The sequence below is a fragment of the Fusarium verticillioides genome, chromosome 4, assembly GCF_000149555.1.
Source record: "Fusarium verticillioides 7600 chromosome 4, whole genome shotgun sequence".
Lineage (NCBI taxonomy): Eukaryota > Fungi > Ascomycota > Sordariomycetes > Hypocreales > Nectriaceae > Fusarium > Fusarium verticillioides.
This window is the reverse complement of record NC_031678.1, coordinates 272,066-295,561: the sequence shown is the minus strand read 5'-3', so window position 1 is coordinate 295,561 and position 23,496 is coordinate 272,066. Positions and strand designations below refer to the sequence as shown.

General features: G+C 47.8%; 10 protein-coding genes across 10 annotated transcripts in view; 2 read left to right on the top strand and 8 right to left on the bottom strand.

Annotated features, from left to right (window-relative positions):
• Positions 1-702: 702 nt before the first annotated feature.
• On the bottom strand, positions 703-3,152 carry FVEG_04403 (hypothetical protein; the record flags this gene model as incomplete). The annotated part of the gene is made up of 2 exons (XM_018892189.1): positions 703-1,227; positions 1,293-3,152. The coding sequence occupies 2 exons, from the start codon at positions 3,150-3,152 to the stop codon at positions 703-705; spliced, it is 2,385 nt and encodes a 794-aa protein (XP_018748840.1).
• A 428-nt stretch (positions 3,153-3,580) lies between these two features.
• Positions 3,581-5,044, bottom strand: FVEG_15473 (hypothetical protein; the record flags this gene model as incomplete). The annotated part of the gene is made up of 2 exons (XM_018904599.1): positions 3,581-4,629; positions 4,684-5,044. The coding sequence occupies 2 exons, from the start codon at positions 5,042-5,044 to the stop codon at positions 3,581-3,583; spliced, it is 1,410 nt and encodes a 469-aa protein (XP_018748839.1).
• A 687-nt stretch (positions 5,045-5,731) lies between these two features.
• Positions 5,732-7,843, bottom strand: FVEG_04402 (hypothetical protein). The gene is made up of 4 exons (XM_018892188.1): positions 7,382-7,843; positions 7,215-7,331; positions 6,558-7,167; positions 5,732-6,510 (listed from the first exon to the last, which is right to left on the bottom strand). Exons 1-4 carry the CDS (start codon positions 7,741-7,743, stop codon positions 5,875-5,877), a joined length of 1,725 nt encoding a protein of 574 aa, XP_018748838.1. The 5' UTR covers positions 7,744-7,843; the 3' UTR covers positions 5,732-5,874.
• Positions 7,844-10,292: 2,449 nt separating this feature from the next.
• On the top strand, positions 10,293-11,354 carry FVEG_04401 (hypothetical protein). Its single transcript, XM_018892187.1, has one exon. It carries the CDS (start codon positions 10,544-10,546, stop codon positions 11,210-11,212), a length of 669 nt encoding a protein of 222 aa, XP_018748837.1. The 5' UTR covers positions 10,293-10,543; the 3' UTR covers positions 11,213-11,354.
• A 160-nt stretch (positions 11,355-11,514) lies between these two features.
• Positions 11,515-12,854, bottom strand: FVEG_04400 (hypothetical protein; the record flags this gene model as incomplete). Its single annotated transcript, XM_018892186.1, has 4 exons — positions 11,515-11,828; positions 11,880-12,322; positions 12,371-12,500; positions 12,545-12,854. The coding sequence occupies 4 exons, from the start codon at positions 12,852-12,854 to the stop codon at positions 11,515-11,517; spliced, it is 1,197 nt and encodes a 398-aa protein (XP_018748836.1).
• Positions 12,855-14,822: 1,968 nt separating this feature from the next.
• On the top strand, positions 14,823-16,109 carry FVEG_04399 (hypothetical protein; the record flags this gene model as incomplete). The annotated part of the gene is made up of 5 exons (XM_018892185.1): positions 14,823-14,978; positions 15,026-15,392; positions 15,438-15,555; positions 15,605-15,669; positions 15,718-16,109. The coding sequence occupies 5 exons, from the start codon at positions 14,823-14,825 to the stop codon at positions 16,107-16,109; spliced, it is 1,098 nt and encodes a 365-aa protein (XP_018748835.1).
• Positions 16,110-16,316: 207 nt separating this feature from the next.
• FVEG_04398 (NADPH-ferrihemoprotein reductase) lies at positions 16,317-18,534 on the bottom strand (the record flags this gene model as incomplete). Its single annotated transcript, XM_018892184.1, has 3 exons — positions 16,317-16,331; positions 16,379-16,657; positions 16,708-18,534. The coding sequence occupies 3 exons, from the start codon at positions 18,532-18,534 to the stop codon at positions 16,317-16,319; spliced, it is 2,121 nt and encodes a 706-aa protein (XP_018748834.1).
• Positions 18,535-18,968: 434 nt separating this feature from the next.
• Positions 18,969-19,790, bottom strand: FVEG_04397 (hypothetical protein; the record flags this gene model as incomplete). The annotated part of the gene is made up of 1 exon (XM_018892183.1): positions 18,969-19,790. The coding sequence occupies one exon, from the start codon at positions 19,788-19,790 to the stop codon at positions 18,969-18,971; it is 822 nt and encodes a 273-aa protein (XP_018748833.1).
• A 441-nt stretch (positions 19,791-20,231) lies between these two features.
• Positions 20,232-21,938, bottom strand: FVEG_04396 (aldehyde dehydrogenase (NAD+)). The gene is made up of 3 exons (XM_018892182.1): positions 21,822-21,938; positions 21,318-21,768; positions 20,232-21,268 (listed from the first exon to the last, which is right to left on the bottom strand). Exons 1-3 carry the CDS (start codon positions 21,865-21,867, stop codon positions 20,284-20,286), a joined length of 1,482 nt encoding a protein of 493 aa, XP_018748832.1. The 5' UTR covers positions 21,868-21,938; the 3' UTR covers positions 20,232-20,283.
• An 899-nt stretch (positions 21,939-22,837) lies between these two features.
• FVEG_15472 (copper amine oxidase 1) overlaps positions 22,838-23,496 on the bottom strand; it is a gene marked incomplete at both ends in the record, with an annotated part of 2,318 nt that continues 1,659 nt past the window's right edge. Inside the window, one exon of the mRNA XM_018904598.1 lies at positions 22,838-23,488. Coding sequence (XP_018748831.1) covers positions 22,838-23,488 — 651 coding nt within the window. The remainder of the gene's footprint in view (positions 23,489-23,496) is intronic.

The window sequence follows — 23,496 nt, the reverse complement described above, 5'->3', positions numbered from 1 at the left end:
CAGTATCAAGGCATGATTGTTTGCCAAATAAATGATATCATCCAACTTAGTTATGCGTTTGTAGGCACACAGCTGTAACTGTTTACAGTCCCGACCTATATATTCAGTAAACAAGGCCAAATAAGTTTAGAAGCCTTTGTTGACACACTGACTTCATAGTATTTCCACCAAGGTATATCGTAATTGCTAACAACCCTTATAATTAATAACTACTAGCTTACAGCAGAGGCTTTTATTTTTATAATATTTATTTATAATATCCTTTTTATTAAAGTTCTATTTAGCATTATTAGCTAGATCTTATCTATTAGTATCTTAAAGCTTTGTAATATTAAGAAATATATTACTATTATTATCTATCTCTTATTTATTGTTTATACTATTTAAGGTATACTTATAAAAGTATATAATAGATATATAAGTCTATATAGGAGTTAAAAGGAGTATCTAAATAATAGTGCTATCTTATGAAATATAATTATAACTAGATAACTACTTTAAAGATTATTTATTATTCTTATCTTACCTTTAAATGATATAACTTAATACATATCAGATTAACTACAGTATAGGTAAATAATGAATAACCTTTTCGGTCCAGATGTCATCACGAAGTCTGGCAGTTGAGAGTGGCTATCCTATGTATATTGACCGGATTACTTAGATAGCTATATGGACTTCCTGGTCTATGTCAGACAGAGTTCAGTTGCTCCATCGATGGTCTTCACCCAAGGTATTCTTCACGTAATTCCTCATGGCAGGAGGTGGCCAGTAGTCCTTCACACCATTTTCATCTGGCCACTTAATATGATCTGCTTGAAGTTCAGGGCGCTGCTCCGGACTGATAGGAACTTCCTCAACAAAGACTTCAGATGCTGCCCTGCCCCTATCGGTAGTAGATGATCCTTTCTCAGATTTGCTCTGTGTTATGGCTGACACCTTCTCAGGATCTTCGGACAACAGCACTTGGTATCTTCTGCTACCGGCGACCGTGCTGTGTTTGTAGAGGCTCTTGAGGTCCTGTAATCCTTTCTCCAGAATCCCCTGTTTTTGCTCTAGGCGTTTTCTCTCGTTGGCTGATTCCTCATTTTCACCCGCAAGGAGGTGTAAGGTTTCATCACTCATCTCAGCGACACTACTTGCTGTGAATAGTGAGGGAAGCTTGCTGATGAGGCAGTCTTCTATCGCTAGAACGCTCACATCATCGATGAACCTGTTGACTGCAACCTGCGAGTAAATTGACCCTGTCAGCGCGATTGAATCAGTAATCCTAGTTCTGGGTTAAATCTTACCTTGTAGAATGCTTTCATATAATCTACTGCCAATGCGCTTCCGAAGCGCTCCATGTTTGGCTCGAATCCCTGTCCAGCCAGTGTTAAGAGTTCAAGCGGATTTATACTGATCTTCTTGTCAGAGCCGTCAAAACGGTTCGTTCCAAACATCTTGGTAATCAGTGACTTAACCATGCGTTTGTGTCGATCTTCCTGGGTCTGCTGGACGTGCTGGACAAGCTGCGGGTTGTTGGTGATAGGATGCTGCGTAGCCGATTCAAGCAGCGCGTCAATCTCGATGCTCATTTTGACTCTCAGACCCTCTACTTCTTTACGAATGAGTCTCAAGATCCTTTCAGAGACTTCTCTTGCGGCACTTTGCTCGACTACCTGTTCAGTCGTAAAGTGCGCTATATCGAGCATGTCATCAGCAAGTCTCTTGGCAATCCTCCTCCATGGTGCGCATTGCTCGACGAAAAGGTCAGTGACGATCAGAGGGTTGAAGAGGCCTGGAAGCTCGCGCCCTCGGTAGTATTTGAGACGGCGAGCAACATCGTTGATAAATTCAGACCGAGAGATGCTTGTCGCTCTGACTCGCGAGTTATCAGAGTCTTCATCCCTATCTTCACTCGCTGAATCATCGATGTGTTGACTCTGACCGTCTACTCGCATTTCCTCTGCAAATTCGTCAAGTCTCAACCGTACCACAGCTCTCAACCTTTTGGAAAGACTAGCGCGTTCGTTCCGGTCGCCGAAGAAACGATCCGTGTAAGTGCCATCCACTGCCTGTCGCATCAAAAGTGTGTAATTTTCACTCACACGCAAAAGGTAGCTTCGTTGCTGCTGTGAAGTACCTCTTACCGGACCCAGACGTTCGAGTCTCTCAACGCAGTCGAGGATACCATGTTCAACATCCTCTCCAAGACTCGGAAGCTCAACAAGAATTTGGTTTCTCAAGACGTTACTCAATCTGACCATCAAGGGCTCTGCTCCACAATTTGAAGACTCAATGGAACTCCATACTCCTTGGGAAAAAAACTCTTTCTCTTTTTTGTTCCTCTGTACCAATGTGAAGTCACGCTCGTCGTAACTGCGGTTTCTCAAAACATGCCATCCAAGTTCGAGCTTTTCTTCAATATTTTGGGCGAGGCGCACAAAGTAGCTTTCAGACTCAGATCCAACATCCAACGTGTCAGGCTTTGTGATGATGCCCATGGTCCTCAAGCCTTCTGGGTCGGCTTTCTGGGCCATCCGAGTGACTTCTTGCAGAACATACTCGTACTTGGCTGACACAACAGTGAGTATGATACTCCGCTCTCGCGCCATATACCTCTCCACCATATCGTGCACAATGTTGATATCGGCGTCAGATTGATTCTTGTTCCCACCTCTGAAGAGTCCAGGAAGGTCCACCATTGTTAGGTGTGGCTGCTCTGGTCCAGTGAGCTCGACACGGAGTGTATCTTCGTAGAATACAGCTGTGCCGCTTTGGATGGCCATCATAGCCTCTGCCTCCTTTGTCACGGCGCCTAGACCCTCTTCGTTGATGCTGGCTGTTGGCTTCCAAGTCTCAAGGCGTTCTTTGTCTTCACCAAACCGGCTTCCACCAGGAGTGATGGATACATCAATAATCATCTTGGGGCCCCGACGAAGAATCAACTCCGTGGCGAAACGCGTACAAAGGCCGTCCTTGATTGGGAATTTCATACCTGAGACGGCCTCGAGGACAGAGCTCTTCCCCGCAGACTGATCTCCACAAACAATAATTTCGGGAAGGTCAATATAATGACTGACTCCCTGTAAACGGAGCTTGTCGATGATATCCAGAAGATCCCGGTGATCTCCTACGGCAATGTTCGCATTCATTTCAGCTGTCTTCATGGTCTTTGTAGATAATAAATTAAGGTTATATGTTTTGGTTCAGATCCGTATCCATGGCAGGAATGGCAGCTTTATATCTTAAATCGACAACTCGCCGAACTCTGGTGCCCAATACCCAATCCGGTATACAACGCGATGATGAGATGCTGGTAGGCCTCCTGCAGAATCAGGCATCAAGATATTGTCATCTCCCTGGTTCATTATGTACACTGATTACGTGTCCCGCGAAATAATTGGTCTTGAATAAACCGAACTGTTGGCTCGTCAAGATGGTTTACACTATCTAACTCGCCAGTGTCCGCCCGCAATAGCGGCCCAGTCCACATTGGTGGTGCGAGATAATGCATCACACATGCATGTAGACAGTTTTGGATCGTTGACGATGCATCTTATTGGACATCCCGCGCCCCGACCACGCCACCGTTTTTTCAATCAGAACCCTCTGAGGAACTTTCATCTTGAACCGTAGATCTCGCTTGAGTATTTTGCAGGGACCTGGGTCCCGTAGGTACAGTTGCTGTCAAGGTCAGAGAAGGCCCAGCAGTAGAATCATAGTTTGGTGGCCGGGTGGGAGCAGTTAATGCTACCTTTAGGTCCTGCCTCGTCAAGTTCTCGATATCGCGACTTAGGTTTATGTAGGGGCGTTGCGCTGAATTTCCTGGGACGTTGTAGTATGGTGGTGGCATCCACGACGGATAAATCTTTTGGTGGCAAGCAGAAGCTTGCAGCCGGAGTGGATGATAACGCAGATATTTGTTGCAAAGAAAGCAAGCTTTTTTACTCGTCCCAATGAGCCTCAGGCGAGGGACTAAACCAGGGTTGCCTTCGTAAAAAACAACCATCTGCATCTCCGCATGAAGCGTCAGATTTAGGGGACAGGCTCTACGCAGCCTCGTTTCAACATGCTGGGTGCCCAAATGCTTTTCAAGCTTCTCCATTGTTGAATTTGCATCTTTTCCCAAAAGCCTTCCAACGATTGCAAGCAGTGGAGCTTCGTCATTTGGGAGTTTGAACCGACGTGGATTAGGAGCATTGATCGGTCGGATGCCGATATTGACGAAGATGCCAGGCTCCTTCACGGCAAACTTGACCATGGATTTGATTGCAGAATGATAGCGAGCGACTTTGTGTAGATTATCCAACCAGGCTTGACCTTGTGATTCATCAAGTTTTAGTAAAGTTCGTAATTGCTCAGCGTACTGCCATCGAGCTTCCGAAGCCCAATGGATGAGCTTGACAGTGATCGCACAAGTCCAATCCTGGATACGGGTAGTAGAGGCTGTGAAAGGGCAGCTCTCGAGCCAGGTTTTGAACTTTTCTGACTGTAGTTGTCTGTATTGCACTCCAGATTGTGTTTTTCGTATGAACTGGCGAATGCCTCGCTTCTCGATCCTCTCTGCAATTGGCAAGATTCGGCCTTTGTCAAGCTCAGCAACCAGTTGTAGAACCTCGTTCTCGGCTTGTGATGATGGCTTTTCTGTATCGCTCGCCATATTAGCCACGGTCGTTCAATTTTCCAAAGATTGCATACTCCTTCTAGAGACCTCTTGCAGGACTTGCAAGACTCTTTTTAGTCCCTCTAGATCCTCAGATGTCAAACCACGGTTGCGCGCCAAACGGAGGATATTTCCAATCTGGTCATGTATTTCCAGACAAACAGCCGTAGCTGTTTCTGCTCCTGAGCTAGACGTTGAGCAAATGAGAGCAAATGAGTCCAGAAACTTTTGCTGGAGCTGCCATGTACCCAAAAAGCTACCGTCTGGGTTCTCATCGAGTGTACTTCGGGTCGGTTTGCCTCGAACTGGGTCGATCAGACGTAGCAATGTAGAGTGTAGTACAAAGCGATCGAGGGTGTTCCCTCTAACATGGATTAGTTCACCTTTGGTATTCATTGTAACAAGCCTTGCAAGTCTGTTTATATTGCGGATGCAAACCTATGCCACTGAGATGGGCTGCCCTATTATTCGCAGGCAGTCATGAGCTTTTGACTGCTATTCTCTCCCCCGCCATTCATAAGCACATGCGCGCATTTCTCGGGTGGTTGGCCTCCAATTTAACGTTAATTGGTCCACGTTGACATGATGTCGTGGGGGCTGATTTGCAGCCTCTGCTGTAAGGTTGGACTTCTTTGCTCAACCAGCACCTGATAATTGTAATCCTAATATGTGCTTGGCTATGCATGTCCGATTCCCATGTTGTTCTCGTTTTTTATGGATTTCGCAACCCCTCTGGCGACTATGCTATTTCAGTATACAGCTGTGCCTATATCGAGAGCCTCACTGAGTGTTTTTACTCACTGACTTTAAAAGAAATATAAAGGTTTTAAACATAAAACCTCTAGTGAAAGCAAACCATGCTCCAAGCTTGCGACGGAGTCGGTATCTGCTTTGTACCGCTGGGACGGCAGCGACATTTGGATGGTTAGTTTGACCCTTGTACTGCATGGTGGTAGCTTAGTCGAGTATTCTGCAGAATGTTGGAGGGGATATATCAAGTCGAGGTGTCAAGTGGCACGAGGACAATGGTTGCACGAGTTTGGGTTTGTCACATGAGATGCGAATGACCTTATTTTGGAAACTGGCGCTCAAATTTCACCGCACGAAACACTTAAAGTCTGAGTTTTCCTATAGTAGACTAAAGTTCACTCGCGTGATTCAATACTTTGCTCAATAAATTGTTTCTTTCTTTACTACTAAGTTAAGAATTATCCGCCAACAGACACCTAAGCGTGGGTGAAACCATGACCCCAGGGAAGACCCAGAGGGTTCACGACGCTAAAGTCCCGCTCATGAGGGTGTCCCTGGAAATCGCCCTTCTGCGTAGTGAAGTTCTCAATCACTCCCAGATTCTTAATCCTTCCCAACAGCTTCTCAAGAACGCGGTAACCCGAACCAGCAGCATATCCGGGAAGTTCGTGGCCCGCAAGCTGAACCTCATACCACGTCAGACCACGCTCCTCACCCCACTGTCCAACAACACCCTCCTCACTCATTCTTCCACCGTTCCAGTCAATGTGGAAGGGCACCCAGAAGTTCTTGTCCTGGGGATACTTCTGGAAACCCTTCTTGCCGTTCCAGGTGGCGTTCTGGAGGGCGAAGAGGGTTCCGTTGGGGGGGAGGAGGAAGTCGAGACGACCGACTCCGATGATGGTGTTATTGGTGTGCTCGATGACGCGCTTGAGAACGTCGGTCTGAGCGGGCGCGAGGGAGGTGTCGCTGCGGTTGGATTTGGGGTCGCCGAAGCCAAAGACGTTGTTGGGAGTGCATTGATACCAAGTCACATCGGTGGGAGCGTTGAGGGCCTTCTTGACATCTGTGCGGTTGAAGTAGACCTTGGCACCGGGAGGGGAATAGTCGCCCTGGAATTGTTAGCACTAGTTCTCAGAAATGGTAGAGATGATCTTACCTGGTTGACAATGCCGAGCTGGCTGTACGCATGGGGGCAGGTATCAGTGATGTGATAGATGTTGAAGCAAGGGTTTGAGTCCAGAGCAGCAGAGTAAGCCCAATCAAAGATATCACAAGTGTAGTTGCTATTGGGATTCGTATCGGCGTACGGATCAGGCAGAAGAGGGAAGCTTTCCTTAGGAGGAGGGAAAGTCGCATACTTCTCGAGATACTTCTCATAACCACAGTGCTGATGCGTCCATCGCAGAGCATTCATATACGACTGGTTAAGATAGAACAAGTTCGACCAGGACTCGATATACGGGTAAATGACAGCCTGCTGCTGAAGAGTGCCGTCACCGATGATAGGATCATTGATGGCCACGCCGCCGAGCTTGTAGTAATCGTCATCGTTGGCTGTGATGAAGGCATCGGCGATGTAGGGCACGTAGTAGCCTGCGTAGGATTCACCGGTGATGTAAGTGGTGGCACCCTTGAGCTCAAAGGTCTCGATGAAATTCTTCCAGAAACCGATGAATTGCTTGCCGAGCTCTACTTCGTTGGTGATGTTGGGCTTGCCTTGGCTGTAGCCTACACCGACGGGCTGTTCGATCCAGATAACGTTTGTGCTAGTGCTGTTAGTCAAGCCACGGTTAAAGCTAGTTGTGTAACTTACAGGTTGGTCCAGCTGTAGCTGTTGGGCACGGGAGCCAGGGTTCCCTCTTGCCAGAGGAAGGGACCGTTCTCGGTGAGGAGACCACTAAGCGAACTGCAGCCAGGACCACCGTTCAACCTTCAAAAAAGTCAGCATTGCTCTCCAATCTCGATTAGACCAAAACCTACCAAATGACAACCTCATCTCTCTTAGCCTTGGGATTGGTGCTAGGGAAGAACCAAAAGTACAACTTGCGCTCCTCATCAGGATCCTGGGAAATCGGGAGCAGTCCAGCATAAGACTCTCCAACATCGAAATCAACCTCAGGAATAGCAGAGCCATTGACAACAAACTTTTCAGAGTGCTTGTTCAGGAACTTGCTCTTGGATCGCTTCTCAAAGGCAGGCTGCTCCGGGACGACCGGCGCAGCGGCGCGCTTCTGATCGTATCGACGAGGATGCACGCGATCAAAGGCGCGGATGGCACCTTGATTGAAGGCGGCCTGGGACAGTGTCCCAAAGGCCAGAAGACTGATCAGACTGAACCGCATTTTGCAAAGACAGAGACAGGTTTGGTCGTGCAGAGACGCATCAATTGGTCATGGCGGGGGGAGGTTCTTATAGCTGCAGCGTGTATTGCACAGATATGGCATTGATCACCAAATTGAGTATGCGTTCTGATGTCACAGCACGGAAACACGGCACTTGCACCATGTCAAGGATTATCGTTGCATAGCCCAAATTGTAGGTACAGATTGGCCGGTAAGAACGGCATCGTACAGACAGGCAGCACATGCATCCATGTAGGATCGGGAACTGCCTCACTCGGTACAAGTGTGGAGAGCAAAAGTTCCGCCTCACAGACCTTCCTATCCAGGTGAGCTGTTCTCCAAAAGTGCAGGGGTATTTTGGGGGCGCCGATCTTGATTTCGTTCAGGCTTAACGGCAGTTCTACCCCTCATTTTTCTCATCCACTGCAGCTTGTCACTTGTTTACTACGGATGGAGAATAGTGTGCTAGCAGCTCTTCTAATCGTCATCGGACGCTACAAAAGGACGGACGCGGCGGGCCTTGGGGTTGCAAAATATCCTTGCAATCTTACGTGGAGACCTTTATCTATAATTGAAACCATTGGTTCCGCAATGGGAGGGGATCTTTGTCTCGGTTAGACACGAGACGTATCCGATCTGCATAAACAAGTACAAAACTACGCAATTGATATCGTTGATAAGCAAGCCATTTACATTCCTCCGCATGCAAGCCACAAGCGAGTCTGACAAGCACTAACTAACTACGCAGTAGGTAAGTAAGCCCCGCCACGCGTTTAGGCAGTCAGACGACACTTGGAGATAACCTTCCCAAGGTGGCTGAGAGATCTTGACAGAACTTCTCGAACCAATACCGCTTGTTTCTAGCGCTGCCTCGGACGCCTCGGCTTCCACGTATTCTTTGGTGGCACGATCGGATGTGATGAGCCGTTCCGGTGCGACGTGATACTCCCTTCAACGATAACAATAAGGTTAGTGAGACCGGTTTCAAGGGCTCAGCCTCCCTCTTTTTTATTTTTCTCAGGCGACCGCTTTAAATGGCTTCAGTGAGTTTTGCTGATCGCGCCACGTGCTGACCGCTTAATTACTGCTTTCGCAATAGCATCACTTTTTGACTCTTTGTTAGTCAAGAATTGTCAGTTGCCAAAAGTCAATTGAGCATTCGGTATAGACTTTTAGGGTACGTCGTGGCTGTTCGTATTCAAGGTTTTTTTTGCCTCAACAGTCACGATTGACGGATGATCTTCTGAGAAGCTTTTTTAGCGCCCGTCGCAAAAAAACGCATGATACCATGCCATTACTCTATTAAATAGGACGGCAAAACAAAGTTTTATCCACAATGGTTGAGACTGAGTTGAATAAAGTGCTTGACGTTGGAGGACTTCAATTAAACTTTAAGAAATGATCCTCAATCAATTTAAGTGATTCTGCCTTTCGGAGTATTTCTTGACATGGAGCACTTCCAGATCGGACATACCCTGTAGGTTTATCCACCAACCCGAGTCGGCAGCTATAGAGAATAGGTATAAATTTTAGAGTTAACTTATCATAAATGGGCAATGCGGGAATTGATATTATAGTATTTTATAATATTTGTTTTATATGTAATGTCACTTATTAAGAAGAAACATTGTAGAAGTAATAAAGGGTCTGAAATAAAAATGATATCAACTCGCATCAGGACATGAAGTTCCAATGTCTTCGCCTTCTAATAACAAGGTCAGGTTTATTATTTTATTTATCTTCGCAACTTTAAATGCAGTAATAGTCTAAAATATAGGCCCAGATAGTAAAGAGAACAGTCGACTATATTAAAACACTTTATTTATTAATACTCAAAGATGTATAAAAATTAGCAAGATTATGGCCTGACTGACTTATTGCTACAGAGTACTCAAGAGATCAAGCACTATCAGGCATGCAGGGTCTATGGGTTCATATATACTAAGCATAGCCATAGACGACAGGTATCCTGCCAAAACAGCGAGCCAGTTATATAATTTGCATCTTGAGCCTTGTATACATTTTGGAATATCAAGAGTAGCAGAATGTAAACTGGCAGTACTTGCAACCTTAGTGAGCTACTCTGAGCACATTTAGTGTAATGCAGACTTGCAGCAAGATTTATTAGGCATTGTGAAAGCTTATAGGGAAAAAAAACATTTCGTGTTTTCATTCATTACCTATATTCGCAGCCTAAAGCTTAACCTTGTACGTGGCAGTTATCCCATAGTTTGTTGTAGCCATCCCGTTGCTCTTATTCTTACATGCTCCTAATTGGCGAGGTTCAATGTTATGAGAATAAGTTCCCAGTCCCACAACTCAAATGTAAATAACCAATCGACCTCACAACATACAGCATTCGATTGACGAATGATAACGCTTCTCAGAGTACGTCATGATGTCAAATTGTGGAATAAACATGGAGGTTGCAAACATGTTGATGATACTCAGCCAATTAGAAAATTGGTAAGCATAACTCTATCGCGCCCTATGCGCTTGGCGTCAGCTCTTGTTGCCTGCCTTCTCCAACTCTCATATTCAAAACACCATGCACCCCTCACTTTAAGGTAGCCAGCAAAAGACACAATCTCAGGCATAAGTACTCTTTTTGGATCATCCGTTTTTAAGAAGCCCGACTCCCCATCCTCAACCTGTTACTCTCCTGTTAGCAGCACCAGAGTCAAAATGGCAGTCTACCACAGCGCCGAGGGCAGAAAGTTCTTTGTCCCGCTTGAGAACAACCCTCAGGTCTTCACCAACCTAGCCCACGACTTAGGCATGGATCCCAAGCTGGCCTTCCATGATGTCTACTCCCTCGACGAACCAGAGCTCCTGGCCATGGTGCCGCGCCCAGCACACGCTCTCATCTTCATCACGCCTTCTAACGCGTACCACGCCGTTGAGGCCGAAGACGTCGCCGCTGGCAAGAGAACGCCAGCGCCTCCTAAACCGGAAAACCTACTCTATGGAAGGCTTCGATGACCTCTACCCGACGGACCAGCCGGTCCTTTGGTTCCCCCAGACAATCGGAAACGCCTGTGGCATGGTAGCACTCGTCCACGCCCTTCTCAACGGCTCATTACGCGAGCGTCTCGTGCCGTCGTCGCCACTAGCAGAACTCCTCGATGAAGCTCTCAAGCTGCCCCTCCCCACTCAGCACGCGGACCTGCTGTATAACTCAGTCGTTATAGAAAATGCTCACAGCAAGGCGGCAGCTAGAGGTGATACTGCAGCTCCTGACGCCCAGGATCCCATAGGGTATCATTTCATGGCTTTTGTGAAGGGGACGGATGGGAATCTCTGGGGGCTGGATGGAAGCTTTGGTGGGATGATGTGCTACGGGCCAGTGGGTGAGGGGGAGGATATGCTGAGTAGCAAGGTCTTGGATATTGGTGTGCGGCGATTCATCAAGGCAGGGGAGGGGAGTTCTGAGTTTAGTATCATTGCGCTATCTGAGGGGGAGGAGTAGACTTGCCCTTACCAATCTATGACTCGTAGCAAGGGCGTCAATCTGCTGTATCAAAGTGGGGCTTAGCTGATAGCTCCACGTTCGCGATCACTGATGTCTTAGAACAACCGCATGTGAGGGCTAAAGTTATCAAGAGACTCGATGAACTTTTCCTCTTGTGCTAGACTATGGTCTCGTTGTCTCTTACGACTACGTGAAGTTAGTGCATAGATTGCTTATGTGAGTGCTCAAACTAACAGACGTCTGATCCCCCTATATTGCTATTGCGTGCCGTCTTGCGTAGGTATGCCACTATCCTGAACTCATGAAATCTCTGCCTCGATCAGCATCTCATACTGCTGAGGATCAGGCCAAAACTTGACAATCTTGAACCCGGCCCCCGTCAGCAACTCCTCCCACTGACTCTTAGTTCTCTCAGACGCGGAAAGAAGAGACATCATCTGCACGTCCATTGTAGTCTGACTAATACTAGCTCCAGTTGGCGGCAAGACAATATCATAGACGAATAGCTTAGAGTAACCTTTCGTCATAGCATCTTTGGTTTTCTGTAGAAGTTGAGTTGCTTGGGCGTCTGGCCAGTCGTGAAGAACAGCGTGCATGAAGTATGCTCGGGCTCCTAGCATCCGTCAGTACCTGAACTTCGATTAATTAGGATGGGAAGACTTACCCTTCACAGGCTGAGGCTTGAAGAAATCATGCACCATAGCCGTGATCTTCTCGTCAACATCCGCCCGCTCAATAATCTCCGGTAAATCCTGCAACACCAAAGCCCCCTTTGGCAAATCCGGTCGCGCCTTAAGAACATGCGAGATATCGATACCAGTATTACCTCCAACATCCACAACTAGCGGTTTGCCAAGATCAGCACCTTCAATCAGCCCGCTAGGATCATAAATCTTAGTCCAAGGTGTCTTCCAAGACGTCCAGGCCTCCATGTGTCCTGTAAAAGCCTCATAGTACTCTGGACTCTTCTGAAGACGCCCAAAGAAGTTGAGACCATCGGGATCGCTACCTGCGTAGTTATTGTCTTCAGCTGCCGTGGGGACTTTGTAATCTATCTTGGCGAGGTATTTGGGGAGATTCTGGCCCGCTGAGATGTACTGATAAGTTCTAGACTCCATTAGTTGACGTGTTTGGTTTTGTGGCTGGGAGACCTACGCTGCTTCGAGAGACGCTCGGACCTTGGTACTTTCATCACCAATGGCGTATGAGAACGGCGTGGGCTTGAAGATATCCACGTCTGTCTCCTCAACCACATAAAACGCAGCTAGAAGACGGAAGAGACGTCCTACACTCGTAAGCTTCGACTAACATAACAGGGAGACAACTCACTTAACAAGTTTGGCTCAACATCCCTCCCAGTCAACTTGACCAACTCATCGATCGTCTTTTTCCCTCCACCCTCTTTGGTCCAAGCCTTCCAGATTCCGAGATCAATTGCAGTTTGCAGCGCCGCAAAAACAGCAGGATGTTCGAAGCAGAAACCCCATGCTCGCTCATATGGTGTTTCGACTCTTGCTAGTAGACGACGTGCGGCAGCGCGGACACGGAGACGTTCGACTTCATCGCCACTGAATTGACTAGGGTTTACTGCATCGAGGGTGGCGATGATGTCGTTTGTTGAAGGACCAACTGAGCCCATTGTGAGAAGTTAGGTATCAGATTGTGAGTATGTTTGGGTGGAGTCGAAAAAGAAAGGTTAATGAGGATTGTGATAGAAAAAGAGATAGCTCGCTTGTATAAATAGGTTCATGATTCACAATGGGATGCCTGCACTTAGACTAGTGATTCAGTTGATGTGGGAGAACCCTGCTGCCCCTTGCTGGGCTAGCTGGGATGAGAAGTTGGTGTGGATGGGTGTCCCTTTGGGCGCTATCTCGTCGTGCGGATTAGTCCAATACTGGCTTTGCGATAAGTTACCTTGCAGTATTCACAAATAGCAAAGCTGTTACGGGCACGTGTTATCTTGGTCTGATCAGTATTAAAGGGGTACCCCTCCGCCCTGAAAAAAAAAGGAAAGTTTCGATGAAACTGATCCTTCGGTCAATGGCTATAAATTGGTCTGAGAGAAGTCCAGTATCAATTCTCAGCATCGTGATTGTATCATGTTCCATGGTCTCGTACCATTGTCTGCCTGATATGCTGTATATCACCAAGATGGCTAATCTCAGGCACCAGCAATATCCGCACTACCACCGAACAAATATCAGGATGAACTGCTTCTCAAAATGACATATCAAATGGTGGCGAACTGGTTGTGGCACCATCCTTCGTTGGCTCTCTAGCTCTCTATGCAACAGGGCCGCTTAGCTAGCTCATGCTAGGATGCGAATCCCATGGGGAACGCGGGATACGTCGGGTAATTCTTCACGTTACTCTCCGTGGCCCCACCAGGATCCTTGAGGCTCAAGATGCCACTCCAACTGTTCCAGCATAGAGTCGCAGCGGCAATGTAGATAGCCCGGAATCGTGGGTGAGATCCAAGTCAAAGGGTATGCAAGATCAGGTTGTCTGAAATATACTCGCGTAGCCGGCACACAGAAGCCGTTGTCTGATGCATTAAAACCACTGATCTAACGGCGGTTGACCCGTAACGGCCCGACGAAATGACGCGGTTCATAAATGCAACGTTGAGCCACGATCCTCATATTCATCGTTCTATAGTGGGTCTGTCAGAGCCTCGTCTGAATTCTGCTACTAGTCGAAAGAAACCGTGCTAGCCGAACTATTCTTTAATTGAGTCCTTGCATTGGAGCCGTTTATCAAGGCTTGGAGCTACGAGCCTGTTTTATTCCTAGACATGAATGGCCGATGTTACTCTAACGGTTTCGCTTCTGCTAGCGGGGTTTGTACGATTGTCACTGTCAGATATCATATGCAGCTGGTTGAAATGGGGCGAATCATGGATGTGGAGGAATATTATACCCGGTCGGTGGTTAAAAAGCAAAGAGAGCCGTTTGATGACGGTGTGGAGATGGTTCATTGTCTCCCCAAATCCTATGGGTGGCGGCAACTGAAGAGAATTAGTTGGTAGCAGAACTGGCGCAAGACTCGTACGTTTCATGCTCATGCGATAACACAGGTTCCTACGGAGTACAGGAGCTCAAAGTATTCGGGTTCAGCGGGTATACAGATTCTCACGGTAAGGCCGACAGCCCAACTTGGAGTCTGTCATATATGATATCTCACGAGAAAAGAGACAACAAGCCCGCATCAACCAACAGTCACGCATGTTTGCCTCATCTCCAGGATGTAACCCACACATCTCTGCCATTATACAGCCACTTATTATTGGCCCATCTCCGAAGTTTATCTCTCGCGTGCCAGACACACCATGTCGCCAACAAGGGTTTTTTGCGTAGATCTCGTCAAAACAAGGTATAGCTAGAAATTCTCCTCAACAATGCATTGAAACACGCTAGGGAATGATCCTTCGTTCTTTTCTTTTTCCGGGGAACTCGACCGTTAGAAACCTGTCGTCAGGGGAAATGGCGAGTCTCGCGGAGCTGATAAGGGCTTGAGGGCCAGCAGAGAATACAAATTCATCCAGTTTGTATTATTTGTCTTCTTTTCGAAGAAAGCTCGCTTGGCAGTTCTGATAGCTTCAATCATGACGAGTTACTATGGAGGCCTGGGGCCGATGCTCAATGCAATACTATGGGTTCAAGTCGTCATCTTTGCAATCTTCGTTGGATTGAGGCTATACACGAGATCTCAGATTCTACACTCTGTAGGCGCAGATGATTATCTCGTCATCATCGCACTGGTACGCCCTTCACTCCCTCTCCATTACCTCATGCTCACAATCTACAGGTCTTCCAGATCATCTACTCCGCCTTCGTGACAGCCGGTACTAAATACGGTCTCGGGCGCAAATTCGCAGACATTGGCAACCCCGATGCATACTTCCGAGCCGTCGAGCTGGAGATATACAGCCAAGTAGCCGGGCTAATGGTAATCGGTCTTGGAAAGTGCGCCGTTGGCATTTTTCTTCTACGTATCGTACGGAACAAATTCCAGAAAGCGTTTATATGGGCGTTTCTGGCGGGAACGGTGTTTATCACTCTGTTTTCTAGTATCGTTGTCGTTGTGCAGTGTGATCCTGTCCAGAGGACTTGGGATCGACGGGTGCCGGGGACGTGCTGGATTGACTTTTCCAAGGTTGGCTTGACCGTGGGATGTAAGTTGCTGTTGTATGATACTTGGAGGGTGCTAATGTGCTTAGCTTGGTTCGTCGTTGCGGACTTTTGCTTCGCGATTCTTCCGTGGTTTGTCATTTGGGAGCTTAACATGAAGCGCAAAGAGAAGATCACTGTCGCGTGCGGCCTAAGTCTCGGTATTTTGTAAGTCATGACTCTCAACGATGTAGAACCATCCTGACTGACGATATAGTGCTGGTATCTGCGGTATTGTTCGTACAGTCGCTCTCAATGGACTGAACGCCAGTGAATACATCTGTATGTTCCTTCATCCCCCACCAGTGATTCATCTTCTAATCTCTACAGACGACACAGTCGACATGCTCATCTGGTCCGCGACCGAAAGCACTGTAACAATAATGTGCTCCTCCATCCCCGTCCTCCGCCCTCTCTACGTACGCTTCAGATACGGCAGCCAAGGCGACAGCTCCGGCACCGCGAGTTCCTACAAGCTCCCCATGTACGGCAATCACAGCGGTCGGAAATACGGCAACGGCTCAGTGCCTGGTACAGAAACAATTGGAGGTAGCGGACCATCAAACAGAACAGTCATTGCGTATAATGCAAATGCCAGCGATGAAAGTATACTTCGCGATACAAAGACTCAGAATGATATCAGTGGGATTAGAAGGACGGATGAAGTGTCGATAAGCTATGGAAAACAGGATGCTAGAGACAGGGTTAGGGAGTGGAAATAAGGACCTCTGGGAGATGTCCAAGGAGTCGCGATTCAGGAAGCATGTTCCAGTCAACGGATGAAATAGATCCACTGATGAATACTACTACGTACAAATCAGGATCATATAATCGACACAGAAGTAATTGGTATGGTAGTGAAGTGTAATATCAAGCTAAGAACTTTTTATCCCTCGCATTATGTCTATAAATGTTGTCATACGTCGTATCTACCAGATATCCTCCTTCGACATGTTAGTAACGGTGTCAACTCTGGATATGAAATGCTTACCTGATATCGCGCAGTATCCCTTAGACCCTTCATCTTCTCTGTTGCGCTCTCAACGGAGATATTACGCTGCTCGGCCCAGATTGAGATGAGTGTCGAGTTCACATCCCTAGCCATATGCTTTGCATCGCCGCAAACGTAGACAATCGCTCCGTCATCAATCATGTTCATCACCTCTTTGGCGTGAGTTTTGAGGAGGTGCTGCACGTAAACCTTTTGCTTCGTTTCTCTGGAGAATGCAACCTGGATATCGAAGTTTTCACCGAGGGTGTTTTTATGTTCCTGGTATAAGTTAATAAGGGCGGCTGGACCTCAAAAGACGTTTGACTTACCCGCCACTCTGACTCGTAGAGGTAATCTTCATCGTGTCGTCTACATCCAAAAAACAACAAAGTCTTTCCAACATTCTTACCCTGCTTCTTCAAAGCAGCTCGCTCCTGCACGAAACCTCTGAATGGAGCAACACCAGTTCCTGGACCGATCATGATGACAGGTCGAGATGAATCCTTGGGGAGTTTGAAGTTGGACTTGCGAAGATGAATGGGTACTTTGAAGCCAGCGTAGTTCTCCCGTGGACCTTTCAGTTGATACTCTTGTGATTGAGACTCTTGATTCTGGGCCTGCTTGAGAGAGAGAAGGTAGTTTGTAGCAACGCCCTTGAAGACACCAGGTCGGCCTTGAATCTCGGCTGATTCAATAGCGGCGGTGATGGAAACTTTGAAGGGCTGGACGAGGGATGATGAGGAGATGGAGTAGTATCGGGGTTGGAGCTTGCTGAGCCCTTCGATGATAGCTGAGAAGGGCAGCTTAGTCCACGTTTGACCACCGCTGAGCATATTCAAAGCTTGAGCAAGTGAAAGACATTTCTGGCCGATCTTTTCGTTAAAGTACACCTTGTCACCACCAAGCTTGGTCGCTTCCGTCTTCGCAGAGTCGGTAGGTGCAAACGCGGCAATGACGTTGATGAACTCTCGAGAGACAGGTCCAGCGATCTCAAGGTAATATCGCAGCGCAGTAGCATATGTCGTCGGTGTAGGAACGGGGGACTTTGCTGTCGCCTCCCGACTAACGATAGAAATAACCGTATCCTTCTTCTCACTCAACCCAAGAATGCAGAGAAGTTGGGTGACTTGTTCTTCGGAGTTGGTAGGCCAGATAGCGACGTGATCACCTGTCTCATAGGATAGACCTGAGTCACCAAGATCGATCTCCATGTGGATACAATTCCTATCCTTGGAATTGAATACCTCGCGAGACTCGATGATGCTGGCGATGTAGGGATTCGTGTTGCTGAACTGACGGTTTGCTGAGCTGGCATCAAGATGATCCGCATTTGCTTCACCAAGGAAAACACCAGGTGAGCTAGCATCCAGATCATCTCTCTCCAGAACACCAAATGTCGACTCGTACGCAACATCTCTCTCCTGGAGACCAAACTCTTGAACAAGCTTCGGCCACATATCCTGCTTCCAAGCCAGAAAGTCTTCTTCAGTAGTCCCAGCTGCATCATCAGCCTCCCCGACACCAGCAAGATTCTTCGCACCTAGTCCATCCAACGCTTTCGAAACACGTCTCACCATAGCGTTGTAATGCTCATAAGTGCTATTCCCAAGACCGAAAGCAACATACTTGACGTTCTGAAGATCAACGTCCGGTTGTTCCCCATCTTCACCGCCAGTGATGTAGGTATAAAAGTCCTGAGCGTTATCTGTAGGCTCACCCTCCCCATACGTAGCAAGCACAAACATCAGAACAACCTGCTCTGACAGTTCAGACAGGTCATTGTAGTCATACTCCTCAAGATCAGCGACCATGGGATCGAGACCAAAGCGAGAACTAGCTTCTCTCGCTAGTTTCTGCGCGTAGTTCTCTGCGGTGCCGGTTTGAGAGCCGTAGAAGATGATGCAGTTTTTGCCGGTGGTGTTGCAGATGTGAGAGATGCTTCGAAGACTGTCTTCTTTTGAAGCTATTGTTTCTTCTGATGTGATTGGTTTGGGAAAGAAGATGTTTCGTAGTTTACCGTTCGAGAGATAGGCGATTGCTCCGAGTAGTAGAGAAAGAAGAACTATGAGGTCTGTTGAGTCGATGAGCGGAGATTCTGTTGTAAGAAGAGCTTCGTCCAGAATGGACTCGTTGGTCATGATGTCGATGTCAGCCATTGTGTCGAATACAGTAGATTGCGATGATTGATGATGATATGCAACTATTCAGAACTCTTGAAAGCATATTATACCATTTTGAAGTCATCGCGAAGTTTTTCGTGGTCCGAGTATCCGGCGCGGAATTGTTTTCCGACAACCGAACTTTCGACGATTTGCCATTCAAGATGTGCAAGCCAATCACAGGCACCATAAAGTCATCGGAACTTTCGCAATATTTCCGACCAGAATGTTTTCAGCAGCGGGATCAAGTTTTCGGTTACAATAGGCAATACGGATATAGAGCTCGTGGTGCTTCATTCGGTAGTTCGCAGTCATGCTTCGCTTGTATTATGCTGCCATCTCAGTACCGTACTCATTCCTATGTAATGATATATGCTCATAGTCACAGGTCTCAAATGCATCTATGCCACCCCAATGATGTACAACGAAGATCAAGCTGCATTCTTCCAAGCATCCTTGACCAAACTCCACGTCGCAAACACCGCCAGCGGCGAAACAAAAGCCTCGGGTATCAAACCGTCTCTCAGACTCCAATGAGAAGCAACACTAGCCCAAGCCAAATTCTGAAGCATATCGCTCTTCCATTTTGCCTTCCATGTCTTTGTAGCCAATTTCTCTTTATCCTGCATGGTATTCATCCACTCCAGTGATAACCGACCAATCTCAATCATTGTAAACGCCGCCCAGGAGCGAATTGCGAGGAATGTCAGGTTCTCTTCTGATTGGGCTGAGCGTTTGAGAATTCTTTTGGAGGATAAGAAGCCAATTGCTTCGGAGACGTGGAAAGAGCTGAGGCAGAGGATCTGCGAAGCTTGGATTCCTATGTCCAACTTGTTTACTGGTTTTCCTGCGGATCGTTCGGCGGAGATGCGTTTGATGAGATCTCGGGCTGCCTTCCACATGTCCAAGACGCCAAAGAGGCGATTCATGATCTGCCATTCATCAAGCATCGCGCACAGTGCTCTTGAACAGTTTGCGGCCCGTGTCGTTGACGTAGCCATTGAGTTGAGGTGGGATATCTTGAAGAATGACTTGGAGAGGCCATTGAGTCTCTTGCCTTGAAGCCTTTGGAGGTATGATGCTAACAGGTCCGTGATGAAAGTGACGAGACGCACAGCCTCGCCAGCAAATAAGAGGACGACATCTCGACTTTCTCGCGACTCAATGGTCCGGAGTAGATGCGAAAGAAACTTTCCAAGTTGTATGTTTTTGAGAATTGAGGATTTGGCTTGACAGTCCGGTGAAGAGATCATGATGAATGACCTTGCAGCAACTGAGTGCAAACGAAAACGCAGATAGCGATAATCTGATATCTGATACAAGCCACAACAAGTCAACAAAGTATTACGTGGTTTTTCTGCAATGATACAGCATTGACTAATACCTCAAAGATTCCGACCGGAACGAACAAAAGTGAAACTAATAACAGCAGTGATCAACAAGCAGTCGAGTCATGGAGAAGCATTTGTGAAGGTGACACTCGGAATGCTCTAGTTCCGGGCTATCTGGTTCCGAAGAATGGGAGATAACGAGACACGCACGCGTCAATTGATAGCGAAGCGAGCCGCGCCTTTTTAGTTCTATCCCTTAGTGTCGGGTAAGTACTCGAAGAGGAATTAGTGAGTTGACTTCCGAAATGGGTAGTTTCTCATCATGCCGCAAGAGGAAGTCATCACAAACACCAGAAACGGTCATTGCAGCAAACTCAAGTATTCTCTTATTTAGTGTTAACAATTCTGTCAACATCTACAGCTTAAAAACATTGACCTTGACACACTTAACCTGCGTCCAATCATGCAGCGCATCCTCACCGTTCTCCCGCCCAAACCCACTCTGCTTAATCCCGCCAAACGGCGTATTCGCATTAACGCTTCCCCAGGAATTAACACAGACCAATCCACACTCAATCTTATCCGACACGCGGATCGCCTTGCTGATGTCATTTGTAAACACTGAAGCAGCTAGGCCGTAGACGTTGTCGTTTGCAAGATCGATGACTTCTTGCTCTGTCTTGAACTTGGCAATGCTGGCGACTGGGCCGAAGACTTCTTCGCGGATGATGCTGGCTGATGGTGAAACATTGACGTATGCTGTGTTGGGAACAAAGTGTCCCTTTGAGTCGTGTGACTGAGATCCACCGTGGAGGACTTGTGTTCCCTCTGAGTTGGCCTTCGCAATGAATCCCATGATCCTCTCCTTTTGTGTCGAGCTAATAACAGGCCCCTTCATCGTCTCCTGCAACAACGGATCACCCATAACAGCATCCCTCGTCCTCTTCGAAAACTCCTCTACGAACCTATCATAAACATCCTCCTGCACGTAAATCCTACTCCCCGCCGCGCAGATCTGTCCATTATGCGTCGTGATCCCCGCAGTCGACCACATAAGCGCATTCTCCCAGTCGGCATCAGAGAAGATAATACTGGGTCCTTTTCCGCCGAGCTCGAGCGTCACGCGCTTGAGGTTCGACTTTGCTGCGCTGGCAAGGATGGTGCGCCCGACGCCGACGCTGCCGGTGAAGGAGAGCTTGCGGACTTCGTGGTGGTCGGCGAGCGCTTGGCCTGCGACGGTACCGAGACCGCAGAGGATGTTGACTACGCCGGGGGGGAAGCCGGCTTCGACGATGAGTTGGCCGAGTTTTTGACCGTAGAGGGGGGCTAGCTCGGGGGTTTTGATGATGAGGGTGTTGCCGGCTGCGAGGGCGGGGGCTAGCTTCCAAGAGGTGATCATGCTATACTTGTTAGTACTAGATAGTAGTGAGGTGAAGGGAAGTGACTTACAGAGGAGTGTTCCACGGTACAACAGCCGCACAGACACCAATTGGCTCTCTCTTAGTATACGCAAGACCACTCTCGTAGTCAATGCTCTGCCCATCAAGTTTGTCCGCCCAGCCCGCAAAATATCTACACGTCTCAGCAGCTTGAGGAACACTCATCCCCAAAGACATGTTGTACAACATCCCCGCATCGACAGCCTCAATTGACGCAAAGACCTCGACATCGCGCTCAATAAGATCAGCGAGCTTATTCAGCAGACGGCGTCGTTGCTGGGGAGGTGTAGTCTTCCACGTCGCTGAAGCCTTGCGCGAAGACAGCACAGCGCGGTCGACGTCGGAGGTCTGGGCGGCGGAGACGGAGCCGATGGGGGAGGCAGTGGTGGGATTTTCGATGGTGATGGTTTTGTTGGCTTCTGCAGGGGTGAAGGTGTTGTCGATGAAGAGGCCGGTGGGGACTGTAAGACAGTGAGAAAGATGCACGTAATGGGAATTTGTGAGTGTAACGTACGTGTGATCTTGCGACCAGCTGCGCCGGTAATGGTGAGTTCCGCCATATTGAGTTTATATATTCGGGTATAAAAGAACGGTAATATCCACTAATCCAGATCTTATCAAATAGCCAAATGTCGATAACAGGCAGGCAAGAGAAGAGAGTGCAGTGAAACCATGCATATTACTTATGTACATTACGACGACCATTCCACTCGGAATCCAGGATGTTATGTTCCGGTATAGCACTGACCATACTTGCCATGTTACATGTGGGGTTATGCATAATACAGGGTCTCCCAAACACCTCTTACTATTTGTAATTACTTCACCGCGGTCAGATCATCTCCATATCTTACGTATTTCTAATCCACCGCCCTGCTTGAGCCGTTTCAGTTACTGAAGGGAATATAAGATAATGTAGTATTAGTGCCAGGAGCCGCAATGTGATGGAGAGGAATGAGTCCTCCGATTGGGCCGCGGCTATGGGCTCGGAACCGCAGTGGCGATTCCGATGCTGCGGAGTTAGTGGACGAAATAAATCACGCAGATGGACACACGGGGCAATCAAGGCTATATCTCCGTAATCTCTAGCGGCCCGTTTCCGTGATACAGACGATGGTGCAGTGGGCTTGGCAGGTCGGTAGTTGGGTGCCAAGAGAGAGAGGCCGAGATCCGTGACGATAACTGCATGGGATGGAGATGTACCTATCCTGATCTGACATTTATTTGTCATGTCACGAGGAGCTTCGTTGTAACCGACGCGTAGTGAGGTCTAACTTGATTGGATCAAGTGAAGGATTTACGAGTGGCGACCATCTCGCGTCAGACCCGCAGTTGTCAACTTTGGAGACTCCAGGGTAGCAGGTCAGAAAATATTCTACAAATGTTTTGTTTCATCAACTTCACTACCGGAGTCGTTTCACGGTACAAGCAGCAGCCGAAAGTTGTCTCAAAGAAATTCATTTTTAATCATGCTAAAGTAATGCAAACACCGATTTACAATCTGATGCTATACCATGTCGCTCCCAGTGCTCACAGCTTAGGTCCCTCCTCCTTACAGCACCCACTTGTCAACCTCGACGCAACATCCTTATCAGACGGTACATCGAGCGCCGGATTCCCCGTAAAGAAATCCGAAGGCGAAATATGCAACTGCAGCATCTCAACCGGCATGACCGGCCAATCCTCCACCCTAGGATTATGCGTGAGTCCAAACACACTCCAGCACACAACATCCTGATTCAGCACATCATCGCACCGATCAGCTGCATCGCTCACACCCCCGATCTCACTCTTGCTAAGCAGCGTGTACCGTCCGCCCGCAAAGAACTCGTGGTCCTTGTACTTGGTAACCCAGAAGTGCTTCTTTGCGAATAGCGCGCGCTTGGCTTGTGTGCTGTTGGGATCGGCGAGGAGGAGTTGTGTTGGTGGTGGTGTGATCTTGTACCCAACCGGTTTACCCGACACACGGTTTAGTTTGTTCAGGTTCTGCACTTTGAAGACCCTGTTGCTAAACGGCGCAGCATCAATGCCCTGAGAAGTGGTGATCTGCGTCTGACGCACTTCATACATGTTCCCATTAGGATTCGTCCTCTTGTCCATTCTCAAAGGCAGACTCTCCTCCTGCACAACGGTGTTCTCATGACCGTCGATAGAAGGGTCGATGCGCACGCAGAAAACATGCTGAGTGG

Coding starts and splice junctions, on each gene's coding strand:
- FVEG_04401 (XM_018892187.1), top strand. CDS start 10,544: ATGATGTCTACTCCCTCGACGAACCAGAGCTCCTGGCCATGGTGCCGC.
- FVEG_04396 (XM_018892182.1), bottom strand. CDS start 21,867: ATGGCGGAACTCACCATTACCGGCGCAGCTGGTCGCAAGATCACAC. Junction 21,769..21,821: donor AGCTGGTCGCAAGATCACAC/GTACGTTACACT, acceptor ACTGTCTTACAG/TCCCCACCGGCCTCTTCATC. Junction 21,269..21,317: donor GTACCGTGGAACACTCCTCT/GTAAGTCACTTC, acceptor TAACAAGTATAG/CATGATCACCTCTTGGAAGC.
- FVEG_04402 (XM_018892188.1), bottom strand. CDS start 7,743: ATGCGGTTCAGTCTGATCAGTCTTCTGGCCTTTGGGACACTGTCCCAG. Junction 7,332..7,381: donor AGAGATGAGGTTGTCATTTG/GTAGGTTTTGGT, acceptor ACTTTTTTGAAG/GTTGAACGGTGGTCCTGGCT. Junction 6,511..6,557: donor AGCTCGGCATTGTCAACCAG/GTAAGATCATCT, acceptor TAACAATTCCAG/GGCGACTATTCCCCTCCCGG.